Consider the following 16,647-nt stretch of genomic DNA (forward strand, 5'->3'; position numbering starts at 1 on the left):
CATGTTCTGTCCTTGTCCTCACATAGAATTCGTACTCTTTTACTGTTTAGCGATCTGTTCATTCGATTTTGTTTTTAGAGAAGCGAGTGTCCGCACGAAAAAACACAAATAATAAAACCGACCCTACAGACGTGTCAAAAATCATTAAAAAAGGCATAGTAACTTTCTTGTTACTATTATAAATATTTAAATGTCGTAAATACATTCGCAGATTGTTTGCTTTTATGCAATCTTAGGCAAGTAACTACACGTCTCGAGAATATCCAGGTGTCGTTCTCACCCCCAGAGATCACCAGCTGCCTGTGTATTTAAAGCAACATTGATTGCGTTTTGCTCAGTGCCTCGGTGCAGGCGAACATGGAAATATATTCACAAGTCTACATGTATAAAGATATATAAATATTCATGTGTAAGAATTATGGGCTTGAGCTTCGCTACTTTCAGAATTAAAGATCCCGGCTGCGGAATTTTAAAAATCACATGGCTTGATCCAGATAATATAAAGATTGTGGCTGCAGCTTTGATGTGTAATCTGCCAATACACTTTGCAGGCTCCAGTTTACATGGGATGCACACAGAGGGTTAAGCCTACAAGGGAAGGCGGACTGGCAGGATGACTAAGCTGTGGTGTCACACTAGGCAGCCAATGACTGGCACAGAAGCATGCTGCAGGCAGTAGGACCGTCAGCCAGTCACAGCCTGGCCCTGCACTCAGTGCTTCCTGGTCAGGCTGCTCGCTGTGAACTTTGGATCTGCACATATTGTAGTCTATGCTTTCTTTATACTTTTTTTCCCCTGACATGTTGCCCGATCTGAATGATAACAACAGATGGACATCATAGATCTGGATGTGCGGAGGCTTCACGTCACTGCTGTCATATTTCTGCGCCTCCAGGTAGTGAGTTCTGCTTATCAGCTTTGGATATGAACATGACGAAGCCCCATCTGGTTCAGGCTCAGTCCTCAGGTTGTGTTATAACCGTCTGCCAGACCCAACCAGTCCTTATCGATCAAAATAAGAACCGCACTACTCCAGAAAGTGACAAGAAACCCTTTCATCATCCGGCTTCTAATTCTGAGTGTGACGGGCAGTGGAGCTGCAGCGGGGTGATCTTAGATAGAAATCTGGGAATTATTATTTGCCAAGGAGCTGTATTTTTTCCTTTCCTGAAAAAATCTGAAAATGATTTAGCTAATCCAGATTGTACTGTGCTTTTCGCTAATGACTTGCCATCAGATTTATTGATTCAAGTGGAAAGTTCCACTCCACCTGACATAAACGCAAAGTATGATGGCCTCATCCATGATGATGTCCTGCAACCAAAATCTGCGCTTGGACTTGTCCCCATGTCAAAGTCAAAAAGTGGACGGCTACAACAACAGGCACAACTTCTTGTACTTCTGCCTTGTCCAGGTTTCCAAAAAACATTTTCCAAACTGTTTAAGAAAGAAGAAGGTTGGGTATTTTCCAGTGAGGAAGAAAAGAATGAATATGGCGAGTTTCAGAAGGATCTAGCTTACCTTCACTGGTTTGCTATCTTGAAGCTCCAAAATCCATTGCCAAATACTCATAAAATGTGCATCATGGATTCCGCCAAGCTAGTAAAAGGCAGTACTGTGTATGCTTGTGGCTCTCCTTTTGGTTCCTTTTACACTGACATATTTCTGAACACCATAAGTAAAGGTGTCCTAAGCAATACAGCCGGAGACGGAAATGTGGTACTGCTGACTGATGCCCGCTGTTTACCAGGATCAGAAGGAGGTGGAATGTTTTTGAGCAAAGATGATGTTTTGCATTTGATTGGCATAATCGTGGCACCTCTCTGCTGGAAGACGAATGAGTGGGTGGGATTGAGCGTAGCTTGCTCTCTTAGCCATATCCTTGACAATATCGGTAAAGTTCTTGGAAGGACAGAACTTGCTTTAAAGTATGACATGAAAACTCTGAATCTAGTAGACCATCAAATATATAAAAATATGGATCCAGCATCGTCAGTGCATCTAATGTCATCAGTAGTGTTAGTAGATTGCGGCCAAGCATGGGGTTCTGGAGTTTTATTGAGCCCAAACTTAGTGTTAACATGCAGACATGTGATTAGAAATTCTCTTAAAGTCTCGGTAAAGATCTACCATCCGAAAATTTCATCTGAGCACCAAACCCATGAATGGTAAGTAAAGTACACATAGGACAGACTAAAGAATGGGAGCCACTAATAGTTTCTGCAAAGCAGTGATTTTTTTTTTTTAACGTTTTCAGACTATTTATATAATTGTCTTGTAATATTTTCATTTCCTGTTCTGTCCAGATGTCACCGTATCCCAGTATTCCAAGAGGAGGAAGTTCACCGACTGCCATATTGGGACACCCAAGTGATGGGTGTCTCAATATGGAAACTGCTGCTGGTACCAACCTATTGCACGCTACCACCAGTGGAACACCATCGCACCACACACACACAAACACACACACTCCGGTCCTCAAGAGCCACTAACAGGTCTTGTTTTCAGGATTTCCTTAGTATTGCACAGGTGATATTTGCATCACCTGGACAGGCAAGCATTCAATCACCTGTGCAATACTAAGGAAATCCTGAAAATATGACCTGTTGGTGGCTCTTGAGGATCGGAGTTGGGGAACACTGCTATACGCCGTATGCACCTCACACACTCACTCAGCCTCTTGCGTGGTACCACCAGCGGAACACCGTCGTGAACAAGCCGCCGCAGGGATCAGCCGAATGATTCTCTGACTGTCGCCATCTTTGTACAGGAGGAGTGCATGCACAGTTTTAATGTGACCACCGCTATCTGTCTGCACAAAGATGCCGGCGGTCTGAATTAGGTGCAGGTGCACTGAATCATTCAGCTGATCCCGGCGGCAGATGCAGGATGTGTCTACAGGCAGAGGAAGTCGGTCACATTGCAGGGGTTTTCCCACGAACAAAAGTTCAATTTAAAAATTGACTGTCTGATGTGTACGGAGCATACCACATCTCCTGGGCAGGGGAGGAAGCAAAAGGCAATACTGACATTACAGCAGGGGATTACAGTGGATTCATTTTGGGAGGTAAAATATTTCACTGGCTGTTTTTAAAAAATATTTTACCTCACAAAATGTATCCTCAGTGGGAAAACCCCTTTAAAAAGCAAATATCAGCGCCAACATGGCCCCTCCTTAAAAATATGCCAATGACAATGAAAGGAAAGCAGCAAAGGCACAACATGGAAGACAACAACAAAGACTCTTGAAGAGCAACAGCATCGCTGGGACAAAAACAATGCATGTAAGTGTAGGCTTCAAGCACATGAGTCCCCTGATGCAAAAGTCATTAGATTATCACAGGCTGCAATTAGGCAACAACAGCGCAGCATGCCTGCCCCCATCATGACACTACTGCCCTCCATCTAGTAATATATAATCTTAAAGGAGCACTCCGGTGACCTTTTTTTTCCTTTGTTAGCAATTGTAAGTATAATGAGAGCAGTAATATACTCACTGGTCTCCCTCTGTCTTCTACCATTTTTAGCTGCGCTCTGGTCCGCTCTTTCATCATGTAACTGTATTTGTAACCTTCCGGATGACACTGTATCTGCTCTGTGGTGTGGCACTGGCTTTCTTAATGCAAGTGTCTGGTCTTACCCTCTCACAGAATTACATTGTGAGAATGTAAAAAGTGACTCCCGCTCTACACAGAAAACACTGTGTGATCCGACAGGTTACAAAGGTGGTCACTTGGTGCCGAGGTGGGCAGAAACACCGCTGAAAATGGCAGAAGACGCCGACAGGTCAGTATATGAAAGCACTCCTTACACCTACACATGAATGCTAACAAAGAGAAATAAAAATAAAACACTGAGTGCTACTTTAATATATAATAGACATTTTATTTTTAATTTTGGTGTGTTTTTATGTTTTAAGTGACTGACTACACATTAAAAAATATACCGTTCCAGTAGGCAGACTTCTTTTCATTTGTAGGTCTACCTACATGTGATGCAACACATTTTAACTTCCACCCTTTAATTACTTAACTAGCTAAAATGTTACAATTTTATATTTAAAGGGAGTTGGTCCCACCCATATTACAAATACAGCTACCTAAAAATCTATATAGAGGACTTAAGCTTAAAGGGAACCTGTCACCTGAATTTGGCGGGACCAGTTTTGGGTCACATGGGCGGAGTTTTCAGGTGTTTGATTCACCCTTTCCTTACCCGCTGGCTGCATGCTGGCCGAAATATTGGATTGAAGTTCATTCTCTGTCCTCCGTAGTACACGCCTGCGCAAAGCAAGATTACCTTGCGCAGGCGTGTACTACAGAGGACAGAGAATGAACTTCAATCCAATATTGCGGCCAGCAGGCAGCCAGCGGGTAAGGAAAGGGTGAATCAAACACCTGAAAACTCTGCCCATATGACCGAAAACTGGTCCCGCCAAATTCAGGTGACAGGTTCCCTTTAAGTCACACTAAACGACTTACCAACGATCACGAGCAGCGATACGACCTGGCCGTGATCGTTGGTAAGTCGTTGTGTGGTTGCTGGGGAGCTGTCACACAGACAGCTCTCTCCAGCGACCAACGATCAGGGGAACGACTTTGGCATCGTTGAAACTGTCTTCAACAATGCCGCACCCGGGTAACCAGGGTAAACATCGGGTTAAATACTCACATTCTGATGTCTGTCACATCCCCTGCCGGTGTCCACAGGGTTAAAACTGCTTTCGGCAAGAGCGCTGCTAATGCACGCGCTGCTGCCGAGAGTTTCCCTGCACTGACTGTGTCAGCACCGGCAGTAACAGCGGTGACGTCACCGCTGTGCTCTGCTTTACTGCAGGGAAACTCTCGGCCGGAGTGCGTGCATTAGCAGCGCTCCTGCTGAAAGCAGTTTTAACCCTGTGGATGCCGGGGGACGTGACAGACATCAGAATGTGAGTATATACTGTTTTTTTTTTAACTTTTACAATGGTAACCAGTTTAAATATCGGGTTACTAAGCGCGGCCCTGCGCTTAGTAACCCAATATTTACCCTGGTTACAAGTGAACACATCGCTGGATCGGCATCACACACGCCGATCCAGCGATGACAGTTTGTGATCAGCGACCAAAAATTGACCTGATGATTCCCCAACGACCAATGATCTCCCAGCAGGGGCCTGATCGTTGGTCGCTGTCACACATAAAGAGATCGTTAGCGGGATCGTTGCTATGTCACCAAAAGCGTGACGTTGCAACGATATCGTTAACTATATCGTTATGTGTGACTCCAGCTTTAGTCCTATAAAATTCATGGCAGTAACATACATTTTAATGGTGTGGTTGCACAAAAGTTCACTTTTAATCCATATGTAAATGAGGACGCTTCAGTGCACCCTTGGTGTAGCCAATGTCTCGGTGCACCGTCACCGTGTTAACAGTGTCAATGCAGAGAGATCAGAGCGTGAGGGGCGTCTTTGATCTCCGGCTCCTGCCAGTGTGTGGCCGTGACTCACTACATCCAGAAGTGTAGCTTCAAAGATTTGCCAGAGATCAGAGTGTGCACGCACCCACGCTGCTTGTACGCCCACACTAAGACTGTGAGCACGCTCTTATTTGTCAGTGCGCAAATGCAGAAACAGGGATTTGACTTTAGGGGGAGCTCGCTGTGAGAAAGCGAGTGCTGCAAATCAAACTCGGGGACTGTGCTTGATAGGCAAATCGGAAGGCGCAGCGAAGACATTGGTCATGCCAAGGATGCACCACAGCACCTTCATTTACATATGGATTAAAAGAGAAATTTTGTGCAATTAAACCACTAAAATTGACGTCAATGGTGTGATTTTTTAAAGGGCTACGTTCACTATTTAAGTATTAAATTATCTGAATTTAAGGAAGATATAATTTACCTTAACACTTACCTAATCTAATTAGTCCATTTTCGTGGCTGTTTGTGGCTTATTTTCAACCAAAGTCAATCAACTGCTAATAATAAGGTCATATTACTTCTGTACACTTTGGCCGCTGATATTTTTTCGCCGTTTATGAAATATTTTTGCTTGTTTATGAAATATTCTCTAATATGGCACCATGTTATTCCATCTTACCAGGTACCAGGCTATCCAAGGGAGAGTTTTGTTTGCTACGCAAGCATTTTCTCCTTACGACATTGCTGTGGTAGAACTAGAAGAAACTCTTCCAGGCATTACTGAACCAGTCTTGGCATCTGGATACTCTACAGGTGTGATATTTTTTTTACTTTAGAGGGTTTGTTCAGGACTTATATATTGATGACCTATCTCCAGGAGAGGATGTCAATGCTGAAGTCTTGGAGCACCCTATTAATGACATTGCATCCTCATATGAAGGTGCAGATACACAATAATGTAATAATCTTTAGTTAAATAGAGCTAACGTGTTCCTGTAACAATTCAGAGGCTACATCTACAGGCAAAATCATCAAACGTGACTAGAGATGGGCGGACATCTGGATGTTCGGTTTCGGCTGAACTGTTACAAAAAGTTCGGGTTTGGGTACCAGAACAGAACCCGAACCTGAACCCGAACCCGGACCCCATTCACTTGAATGGGGGACCCAAACATAAAGCATTTGCCACTCTGTCATGTGCATGACAGCGTGGCAAACACCTCTTCTGATCGGCAGTGAAATCATCCCCGCCGGTCAGAGAACCGTGGAGCGCTCAGCTGTGATCAGAGGTATACAGTTTACCTTCAGTCACTGGTGTCAGTGGATGTGACTAGAGCTCCAATCATCCGACACCTGCTGCCACTAATAAGAGCGAGAGCAGGAGCGGCTGATGGGTGTATTCATTTGCCAGCTCCTGCGCTGTAAATAAATAATTTAAAAAAACCCGGCGTAGGTTCCCTTGTATTTTTGATAACCAGCCATGCAAAACTCACAGCTGGGGGCTGCAACCCTTAGCTGTCAGTTTCAAAAATTCTGGTTATTAAGAATAGAGGGGTACCCACGTCGTATTTTTTAATTATTTAAATAAATAATTTAAAAAAAACGGCGTGGGGTCCCCCCCATTTTTGACAACCAGCCTTGCTAAAGCAGACACCTGGGGGCTGGTATTCTCAGTCTGGTAAGGGGTCATGGATATTGACCCCCCAGCCTAAAAATAGCAGCCTGCAGCTGCTCAGAAAAGGCACATCTATTAGATTTGCCAATTCTGGCACTTTGCCTGGCTCTTCCCACTTGCCCTGTAGCGGTTTTTCATATTTGTGGGGTTGATGTCACCTTTGTATTGTCAGATGACATTAAGCCCACAGCTTAGTAATGGAGAGGCGTCTATAAGACACCAATCCATTACTAATCCTATAGTTGTATAGTAAAAAAAAAACAAGATAGAATAAAGTTCATTATTAGAAATAAAACAAAACACACTTTTACATTTTTATTTAAAAATAACAAACACAGTTATACTCACCTAACGCCTAATTCCACCGAAGTGCTTGTCTTCTGTAATAAGACTAAATTAAAAAACAATATCCCTCTCCTGTCGGTCGTTCTGTCCCACGCCGTAATCCATGCCTGGGGGAAAAAACGTTTTCAACCTGGATGTTGCCAAGATGGGACCGTCCAGGCTAAGAACCAATGGTGACTGAACTGCTGCGAGTGCACTTATATTTGTGGGCTTGATGTCACCTGACAATACAAAGGTGACATCAACCCCACAAATATGAACCCCACTTGCCACCGCTACAGGGCAAGTGTGAAGTGCCGGGCAGCCCCCAGTTGTGAGTTTTGCCTGGCTATTTTCAAAAATACAGGGGAACCTATGCCGTTTTTTTAAAATTATTTATTTACAGCTCAGGAGTCGGCTAATGAATACACCAGTCAGCCGCTCCTACTCTTGCTATTATTAGCGGCAGCATGTGTCAGAGGATGGGAGCTGTAGTGCCATCCGCTGACACCAGTGACCGAAGGTAAACTTTATACCTCTGATCATAGCTGAGTGCTCACTCTGTCTTTTGACAGCGTGGGAACAGTGGCTTTCTGTGAATAGATTTTCCCATCTCAACCCAACAACCAATATGTACTAAAGCATGCGCAGCTGTGTAAGATAAATGATCCTCCATGAAACAATTGTTCATTCAGTGCTTTTTCAATCATCAATCTACTTCAATCTAATTTTAATGGCCACCTACTAGGCAAACATCTAATTTAATTGCAATACAATTAATTAAAGGGATTGTCCGGTTTAAATTGAAAAGTATGCAGTCAGACTAAATTGAAAAGTCTGCAGTGAATCCCCCCAGAGCATGCAGTGTGTGCTACAAGAATTCGCTGGTTTCTCAGTCAGGACCGGAGGGTATGTATGAGGGTTATACATACTCCCGGCCAGTGGGCGTGGCCTCGCTCCATAGACTTGTATGATAGAGAGGCCACGCTCTCTAATTGGACATGCCCACTGGTCGGTCGTGTCACTAGACCGGGCATGGCTTCACTCAAAACAAGTATATGGAGCGAGGCCACACCCACTGGCGGGAGTGCATGCATACCCTCCGGTCCCAACCATGAGATTGTCCCAAGAGGACTCATGTAATGTGGCATTGTGAACCTATTTTGTAAGAACTAGACAACTACCTGAAATATTTATTTAGCAAGATTATTTTTTCAAATATAGCTCTGGGTAAAAAATATAAATTTTCCATACAATCTTCTACCATATTTATCTGTTGTAATTCCAACATATGCATTTCTTGGATAAATACAGTTAAAGGGAACTTGTCAGGAGGTTTATGCTGCCATAATATTAGGTAAACTAAAAGACTCGTAGGCTCCCCTTTTTGTAAAGAACTACTTTAAAAAGATTGCAGCATTTCATAAAAAATAGATTTTGAGTGGACCTCCCTCTCGTGTATGAATTATGCTTGACATCATTGACCGATGATCTTCTGAGAGATATCTCAATTTTCCTCTGGATGGAGACCACCAGACAAGCAAAACTGGGCTGAGAGAAGCCACTACTTGGCTCTTTTTTTCATTTTGCTTATGGTTAGAACAAGAATCTCCTGACAGGTTCCCCTTAAGGATAAGCCATTAGGAAGCCTAAATACTTTTTTGCACAAATCTACTAGGTGAAGATGTTTACGTTGTTGGATTCGGAGCTCTTGGTGAGAGATGTGGTCCATCTGTGACATCTGGCGTGTTATCAGCTGTGATTTCTGTGGCAAATGTTCCAGTTATGTTACAGACGTCATGTGCTGTTCATGGAGGATCTAGTGGAGGACCATTGTTTTCTGCTGAGTCTGGAAAGCTTCTAGGTATTGAATACATCACCTTTATAATTGTTTCTTAACTTTTTAATCCACAGATTGGATAGTCCTTCTTAAAAGAGTTGTGTCTGTTCCCCAAATTTACTGCTTCATGTGGCCAATCACCCATCACCTCCCGGGTTCCTATTCCCAATGTCCTGAATGCGTGCAATACCGGTGTACCGTTCTCTGTTTATACTGCTTATAGATACTAATTGGAAAATTGCTAGGTTTGCCTATGCGGACTGCTTGAAAGGTAAAAAGGGGAAAGAGGCAAGAGTATATTTAATTTCTTTCCAGTCAGGTCTGTCAGATGGCAACACTGTTTGTTCATTGCATTTCGGCCCTCCCTTTTATAGTAGTCACGCCATCCCCCCTACAGGAGTTAATGTTTTGTCCTCCCATTACTGAATATAGCAGTGCCCCCTCTAGTAGCCCCAGTAGTGCCTGTACCTTCCAGTAGTCCCAGCAGCTCCTAATTCCTCCAGTCATGACATCAGTGTCCCACAGTTCTAAAAGTATTCGTAGAGAACCTTCCCTTCTTACCATAATCAGCACAGCCCTCATTCTCCCTATACTCAATGTAGTACACCCCCTTCCACTAGTAGTCAGAGCAGAGCCCTATTCTTCATAAAATAGCAGTGCAACCCAATTTTCCCATCAGTTACATCATTCCTCACCCTTCCATCGGTAGTCTCAGCAGTTCCTCTTCTTCCAGTAGTGGCAGCAGCCTGTTCTTCTCCCAGTACTAACTATATGGCCATCTCTGCCCATCACGGCAGGCTTTCTCCTTACTTATATAAGTGCAGTGGCTAATATACTCAGGTCAGCATGCTCCCCCACAAAACACCCTCTGCTGACAGGAAACTTCATCCTAGCAACCTGCTCTTGGGTGCCACGTATAGCTTCTAGTCCCTGCATCGTTCTGTTTCTGCTATTATAATCATTTATAACATATTACACAACTGAATGACTATGTTTTTTATGTTTCTTTTTATTGCAGGTATAGTTGCAAGTAACACAAGGGATAACTGTACAGGGGCCACATATCCCCATTTAAATTTCAGCATCCCCATTACGGTCATCAAGCCTGCCATCCAGAGGTATAGGCAAAATGGCGATTTACGAAGTTTTGGAGAACTCAACAAGGCAGGACATGCAGTTCAAGATGTCTGGCGTCTGCAAAGATCACCGGGGAAAGTCGTTCAGAGCAAGCTCTAAGTAGCATACAAATACTTTCATGCTACAACTTTTCATAGCATTAATACAATCAGCATATACCACGATTGCAACTTTGTTTTTCACTTTTGTAAGATTTTACAGTTATTCGAGGTGGATTTATCAGTTATATGGTGTCACCAGTTACTCCATTTATTATTTGAGCGTTAAAGGGAACTTTCCGACATTTCAGAGAAAATGTAGTTTAAAGATAGTACAAAGAAACTATAAGGGCTCCAGCCTGGGTAGGCTTCTCCTTCCACCACACCAGGCGATTGACAGATTTCTCCCAAATCTCAGTCACTTGTATTGGTGCTGGGGAACCTGTCAGGTTAGATAATACTATTAACCTGCACTTATAAGGTTAATGTGCAGGTTAATAGCATTATGGAGGTGCCTGGCCTGAAAGCCCAACTTCAGGAGAAAATGTACTTTATTTATTTCTAGTATGAGTCGTCAGCTTTCAGTCATGGAGGCGTGTTTCCGAAACAATTACATTACAGACATCACTCACAGGACTGTAAGCACATCCGGACACTGACTGACCACTCGAACTGATGCACTGTAGAGCCGGCTGTCAGTCAGGGCTGCCTGGGCGTGCTTACAGCCACCAATATCAGAGCTGTGAATAGTGACTATAACCGCTCCGTACACGCCTGCATGACTGAAAGCTCCTGGGAGAAATAAATGCCTGTATATTGTCAATAAAAAATTGGAGCGTTTTAGAGAGAAATATACCTGGCTGCAGCCATGCTGCCAGGATCTGATTCATGCTGCCAGCAGTTTGGGCAGCAAGAATCAGGTGACAGGTTCCCTTTAAAAGGAAAAGGGATAAAACCTTCGCCTCAAGAAACATACGTCTTTGTCTCTGAGACCCAATGGGGATAGAAAATTACATTTTAGAGCAAACAAATTCCACAGGGCTCTACTATCTCACCATCACACAAGCAGCAAATAAACTGAAAAATCCACTAATTGTAAAACATATATAAAGCAAAAGACAAAACAAGTAACTTGCAATGTGATAATGGAATAAATGATGCACCAGTTATACCAATGTTTCCAAAAGTCACAATGCAAGAGGTGTTAAGGAGACTACAAATAAATGAAGGTTTGGAAAATAGAGCAAAATAGTAATCCAGGTGCTAAATTTACACCCATAAGCATCACCTAACTCCTGTCAGAAGTCAGAAGGATAGAATTAGTCCTAAGGTGCATAAAATCATTAACTGCATAAATCCCAAATCATGCAGTTGTATCAGTCTGTAAGTAACACAGAGGTGACCAGAGGTACTGTACCTGGTTTAGAAACCTCAGTCCAAGGGAGGTAAAATCTGATGAAATTAGCTCTGGCCGGCAGCGCTAGTATGCCGAACAGTAGACATCAATAACCCCCTTGTGATCCTCAGTAAGACAGCCAAAGTCACATCACAGGTGCATTTTCTTTGATGATCTTTGCTGCAATATCATGTGGTAAGGCTATTTCAGAGTTAATCCATTAACCTGGACCATCACTGAGAAGGGAAACAGTTGTCTCTGAAATGCGTAGGAGTTGGTCAGCTTCGCCCTCCGTAGTTGGGCGGGATATTGAAATCTTTTTTTCTGCGTACTAGTGCTCACAAGTGGGATTTTGAAGTCTTCTATTCGGCATATTAGTGCACAAGCGGGATTTTGAAGTCTTCTATTTGGCATACTAGTGCACAAGCGGGATATTGAAGTCTTTTTTTCTGCGTACTAGTGCTCACAAGTGGGATTTTGAAGTCTTCTATTCGGCATACTAGTGCACAAGCGGGATATTGAAGTCTTTTTTTCTGCGTACTAGTGCTCACAAGCGGGATTTTGAAGTCTTCTATTCGGCATACTAGTGCACAAGCGGGATATTGAAATCTTTTTTTCTGCGTACTAGTGCTCACAAGTGGGATTTTGAAGTCTTCTATTCGGCATACTAGTGCACAAGCGGGATATTGAAGTCTTTTTTTCTGCGTACTAGTGCTCACAAGCGGGATTTTGAAGTCTTTTTTTCTGCGTACTAGTGCTCACAAGCAGGATTTTGAAGTCTTCTATTCGGCATACTAGTGCACAAGCGGGATATTGAAGTCTTTTTTCGGCATACTAGCACTCACAAGCGGGATATTGAAGTCTTCTATTCGGCATACTAGCGCTCACAAGCGGGATATTAAAGTCTTTTTTTCTGTGTACTAGTGCTCACAAGCGGGATTTTGAAGTCTTCTATTCGGCATACTATTGCACAAGCGGGATATTGAAGTATTTTTTTCTGTGTACTAGTGCTCACAAGTGGGATATTGAAGTCTTCTATTCGGCATACTAGTGCACAAGCGGGATATTGAAGTCTTTTTTTCTGCGTACTAGTGCTCACAAGTGGGATTTTGAAGTCTTCTATTCGGCATACTAGTGCACAAGCGGGATTTTGAAGTCTTCTATTCGGCATAATAGTGCACAAGCGGGATATTGAAGTCTTCTATTCGGCATACTAGTGCACAAGCGGGATATTGAAGTCTTTTTTCTGCATACTAGTGCTCACAAGCGGGATTTTGAAGTCTTCTATTCGGCATACTAGTGCACAAGCGGGATATTGAAGTCTTTTTTTCTGCGTACTAGTGCTCACAAGCGGGATTTTGAAGTCTTCTATTCGGCATACTAGTGCACAAGCGGGATTTTGAAGTCTTCTATTCAGCATACTAGTGCACAAGCGGGATATTGAAGTCTTTTTTCTGCATACTAGTGCTCACAAGCGGGATTTTGAAGTCTTCTATTCGGCATACTAGTGCACAAGCGGGATATTGAAATCTTTTTTTCTGCGTACTAGTGCTCACAAGTGGGATTTTGAAGTCTTCTATTCGGCATACTAGTGCACAAGCGGGATATTGAAGTCTTTTTTTCGGCATACTAGCACTCACAAGCGGGATATTGAAGTCTTCTATTCGGCATACTAGCGCTCACAAGCGGGATATTAAAGTCTTTTTTTCTGCGTACTAGTGCTCACAAGCGGGATTTTGAAGTCTTCTATTCGGCATACTAGTGCACAAGCGGGATATTGAAGTCTTTTTTTCTGTGTACTAGTGCTCACAAGCGGGATTTTGAAGTCTTCTATTCGGCATACTAGTGCACAAGCGGGATATTGAAGTCTTTTTTTCTGTGTACTAGTGCTCACAAGTGGGATATTGAAGTCTTCTATTCGGCATACTAGTGCACAAGCGGGATATTGAAGTCTTTTTTTCTGCGTACTAGTGCTCACAAGTGGGATTTTGAAGTCTTCTATTCGGCATACTAGTGCACAAGCGGGATTTTGAAGTCTTTTTTTCTGCGTACTAGTGCTCACAAGTGGGATTTTGAAGTCTTCTATTCGGCATACTAGTGCACAAGCGGGATATTGAAGTCTTTTTTTCTGCGTACTAGTGCTCACAAGCGGGATTTTGAAGTCTTCTATTCGGCATACTAGTGCACAAGCGGGATATTGAAGTCTTTTTTTCTGTGTACTAGTGCTCACAAGCGGGATTTTGAAGTCTTCTATTCGGCATACTAGTGCACAAGCGGGATATTGAAGTCTTTTTTTCTGTGTACTAGTGCTCACAAGTGGGACATTGAAGTCTTCTATTCGGCATACTAGTGCACAAGCGGGATATTGAAGTCTTTTTTTCTGCGTACTAGTGCTCACAAGCGGGATTTTGAAGTCTTTTTTTCGGCATACTAGCACTCACAAGCAGGATATTGAAGTCTTTTTTCTGCGTACTAGTGCTCACAAGCGGGATTTTGAAGTCTTTTTTTCGGTGTACTAGCACTGACAAGCGGGATATTAATAATCTTTATAATAATCTTTATTTTTATATAGCGCTAACATATTCCGTAGCGCTTCACAGGTTGCACACATTATCATCGCTGTCCCCGTTGGGGCTCACAATCTAAATTCCCTATCAGTATGTCTTTGGATATTGAAGTCTTCTTTTTGGCGTGGTAGCACACACAAGTGGGATATTGAAGTCTTCTTTTCGGCATACTATCGCTCACAAACGGGATATTGAAGTCTTTTCGGCATACTAGCACTCACATGCAGGATATTGAAGTCTATTAGGCATACTAGCACACACAAGCGGGATATTGAAGTCTTCTTTTCGGCATACTAGCTCTCACATGCGGGATATTGAAGTCTTTTCGGCATACTAGTGCTCACAAGCGGGATATTGAAGTCTTCTTTTCGGCATACTAGCTCTCACATGCGGGATATTGAAGTCTTCTTTTCGGCATACTATCGCTCACAAGCGGGATATTGAAGTCTTTTCGGCATACTAGCACACACAAGCGGGATATTGAAGTCTTCTTTTCGGCATACTAGCACTCACAAGCGGGATATTGAAGTCTTTTCGGCATACTACCGCTCACATGCGGGATATTGAAGTCTTTTCGGCATACTAGCTCTCACATGCGGGATATTGAAGTCTTCTTTTCGGCATACTACCGCTCACATGCGGGATATTGAAGTCTTTTCGGCATACTTGCGCTCACATGTGGGATATTGAAGTCTATTCGGCATACTAGCACACACAAGCGGGACATTGAAGTCTTTTCGGCATACTAGCGCTCACAAGCGTAATATTGAAGTCTTTTCGGCATAATAGCACTCACATGCTGGATATTGAAGTCTTGTTGGCATACTAGCGCTCACAAGCAGGATATTGAAGTCTTGTTGGCGTACTAGCGCTCACAAGCGGGATATTGAAGTCTTTTTGGCATAACCAGGTAACTCTCTGGTACTTACAGACTGATATAGCTGCATGATTTAGGATCTATGCAATTAATGATAATAAACATAAGGGTTAAAATTCAGACCAAAAAAAGAAGAGAATGTCCAGCTTCACTGAATCCGTAAAAAAGAGTTTTCTTTATTCACAAACTTTAAGCATAGAGGATACAGACTTCAGCACGAACCATATGGGTAAGAATCTCAATGCGTTTCTGGAGACTAAGCTGTATCCTCTATGCTTAAAGTTTGGACATTATACGCCTGGACACAGCGGGTCCGTGCTCCTGAAGTTTGGCTTATGCATCATGGGTGAGCTGGCTTATATTTCTTCTTTTAAAATTCAGACGTCAAATGCCATATAGGATGGTTCTCATCTGAAACGCGTAGATATACGTGTTTTTTTTATGGATTGTTGTACATGACATTTAATGTCTGAATTTTAACCCTTGGATTTTCTATGAAATACATTTTTCTGCACACCATAGAGCTGGAATTTTGCCTTGTGTGTTACTTTAGCACCTGGATTACTATCTTGCTCTGTTTGTCAATTCTTTATTCATTTGTAGTCTTATAGACACCTCCTATCTTGTGACTTCTAACTCGCCTATGTGTAAACATTGGTATAACTGGTGCATCACTTATTCCATTATCACCTAGTGCAAATTATTTGTTTTGTCTTATAAAAGAAAATTTTACCCAATCAAACATTAACCCCTTCACCCCAAAGCCTGTTTTCACCTAAGTGACAGGGCCAATTTTTACAATTCTGACCACTGTCACTTTATGAGGTCATAACTCTGAAACGCTTCAACGGATCCTGGTGATTCTGACATGGTTTTCTTGTGACATATTGTACTTCATGATAGTGGTAAAACTTCTTCGATATGACTTGCATTTATTTGTGAAAAAAACAAAAATTTGTCGGAAATTATGAAAATTTAGCAATTTTCAAACTCTTAGTTTATATGCCCTTAAATTAGAGAGTTATATCACATAATATAGTTAATAAACAACATTTCCCACATGTCTGCTTTACATCAGCACAATTTTGGAAACATAATTTTTATTTGTTAGGACGTTATAAGGGTTAAAAGTTGACCAGCGATTTCTCATTTTTGCAACAAAATTTGCAAAACCATTTTTTTACGGACCACCTCACACTTGAAGTGACTTTGAGGGGTCTATATGACAGAAAATGCCCAAAAGTGACACCATTCTAAAAACTGCACCCCTCAAGGTACTCAAAACCACATTCAAAAAGTTTATTAACCCTTCAGGTGCTTCACAGGAATTTTTTGAATGTTTAAAAAAATTGAACATTTAACTTTTTTTTCACAAAATTTTTACTTCAGGTCCTATTTGTTTCATTTTACCAAGGGTAACAGGAGAAATTGGACCACAAAAGTCGTTGTA

At 42.4% G+C, this 16,647-nt stretch overlaps 1 protein-coding gene across 1 annotated transcript; it reads left to right on the forward strand.

The window, feature by feature from the left end:
* Positions 1-686: 686 nt before the first annotated feature.
* TYSND1 (trypsin like peroxisomal matrix peptidase 1) lies at positions 687-16,369 on the forward strand. Its single transcript, XM_069753315.1, has 4 exons — positions 687-2,168; positions 6,086-6,216; positions 9,081-9,266; positions 10,261-16,369. Exons 1-4 carry the CDS (start codon positions 817-819, stop codon positions 10,476-10,478), a joined length of 1,887 nt encoding a protein of 628 aa, XP_069609416.1. The 5' UTR covers positions 687-816; the 3' UTR covers positions 10,479-16,369.
* Positions 16,370-16,647: the final 278 nt, after the last annotated feature.

This window comes from Ranitomeya imitator, chromosome 2, assembly GCF_032444005.1.
Source record: "Ranitomeya imitator isolate aRanImi1 chromosome 2, aRanImi1.pri, whole genome shotgun sequence".
Classification (NCBI taxonomy): Eukaryota; Metazoa; Chordata; class Amphibia; order Anura; family Dendrobatidae; genus Ranitomeya; species Ranitomeya imitator.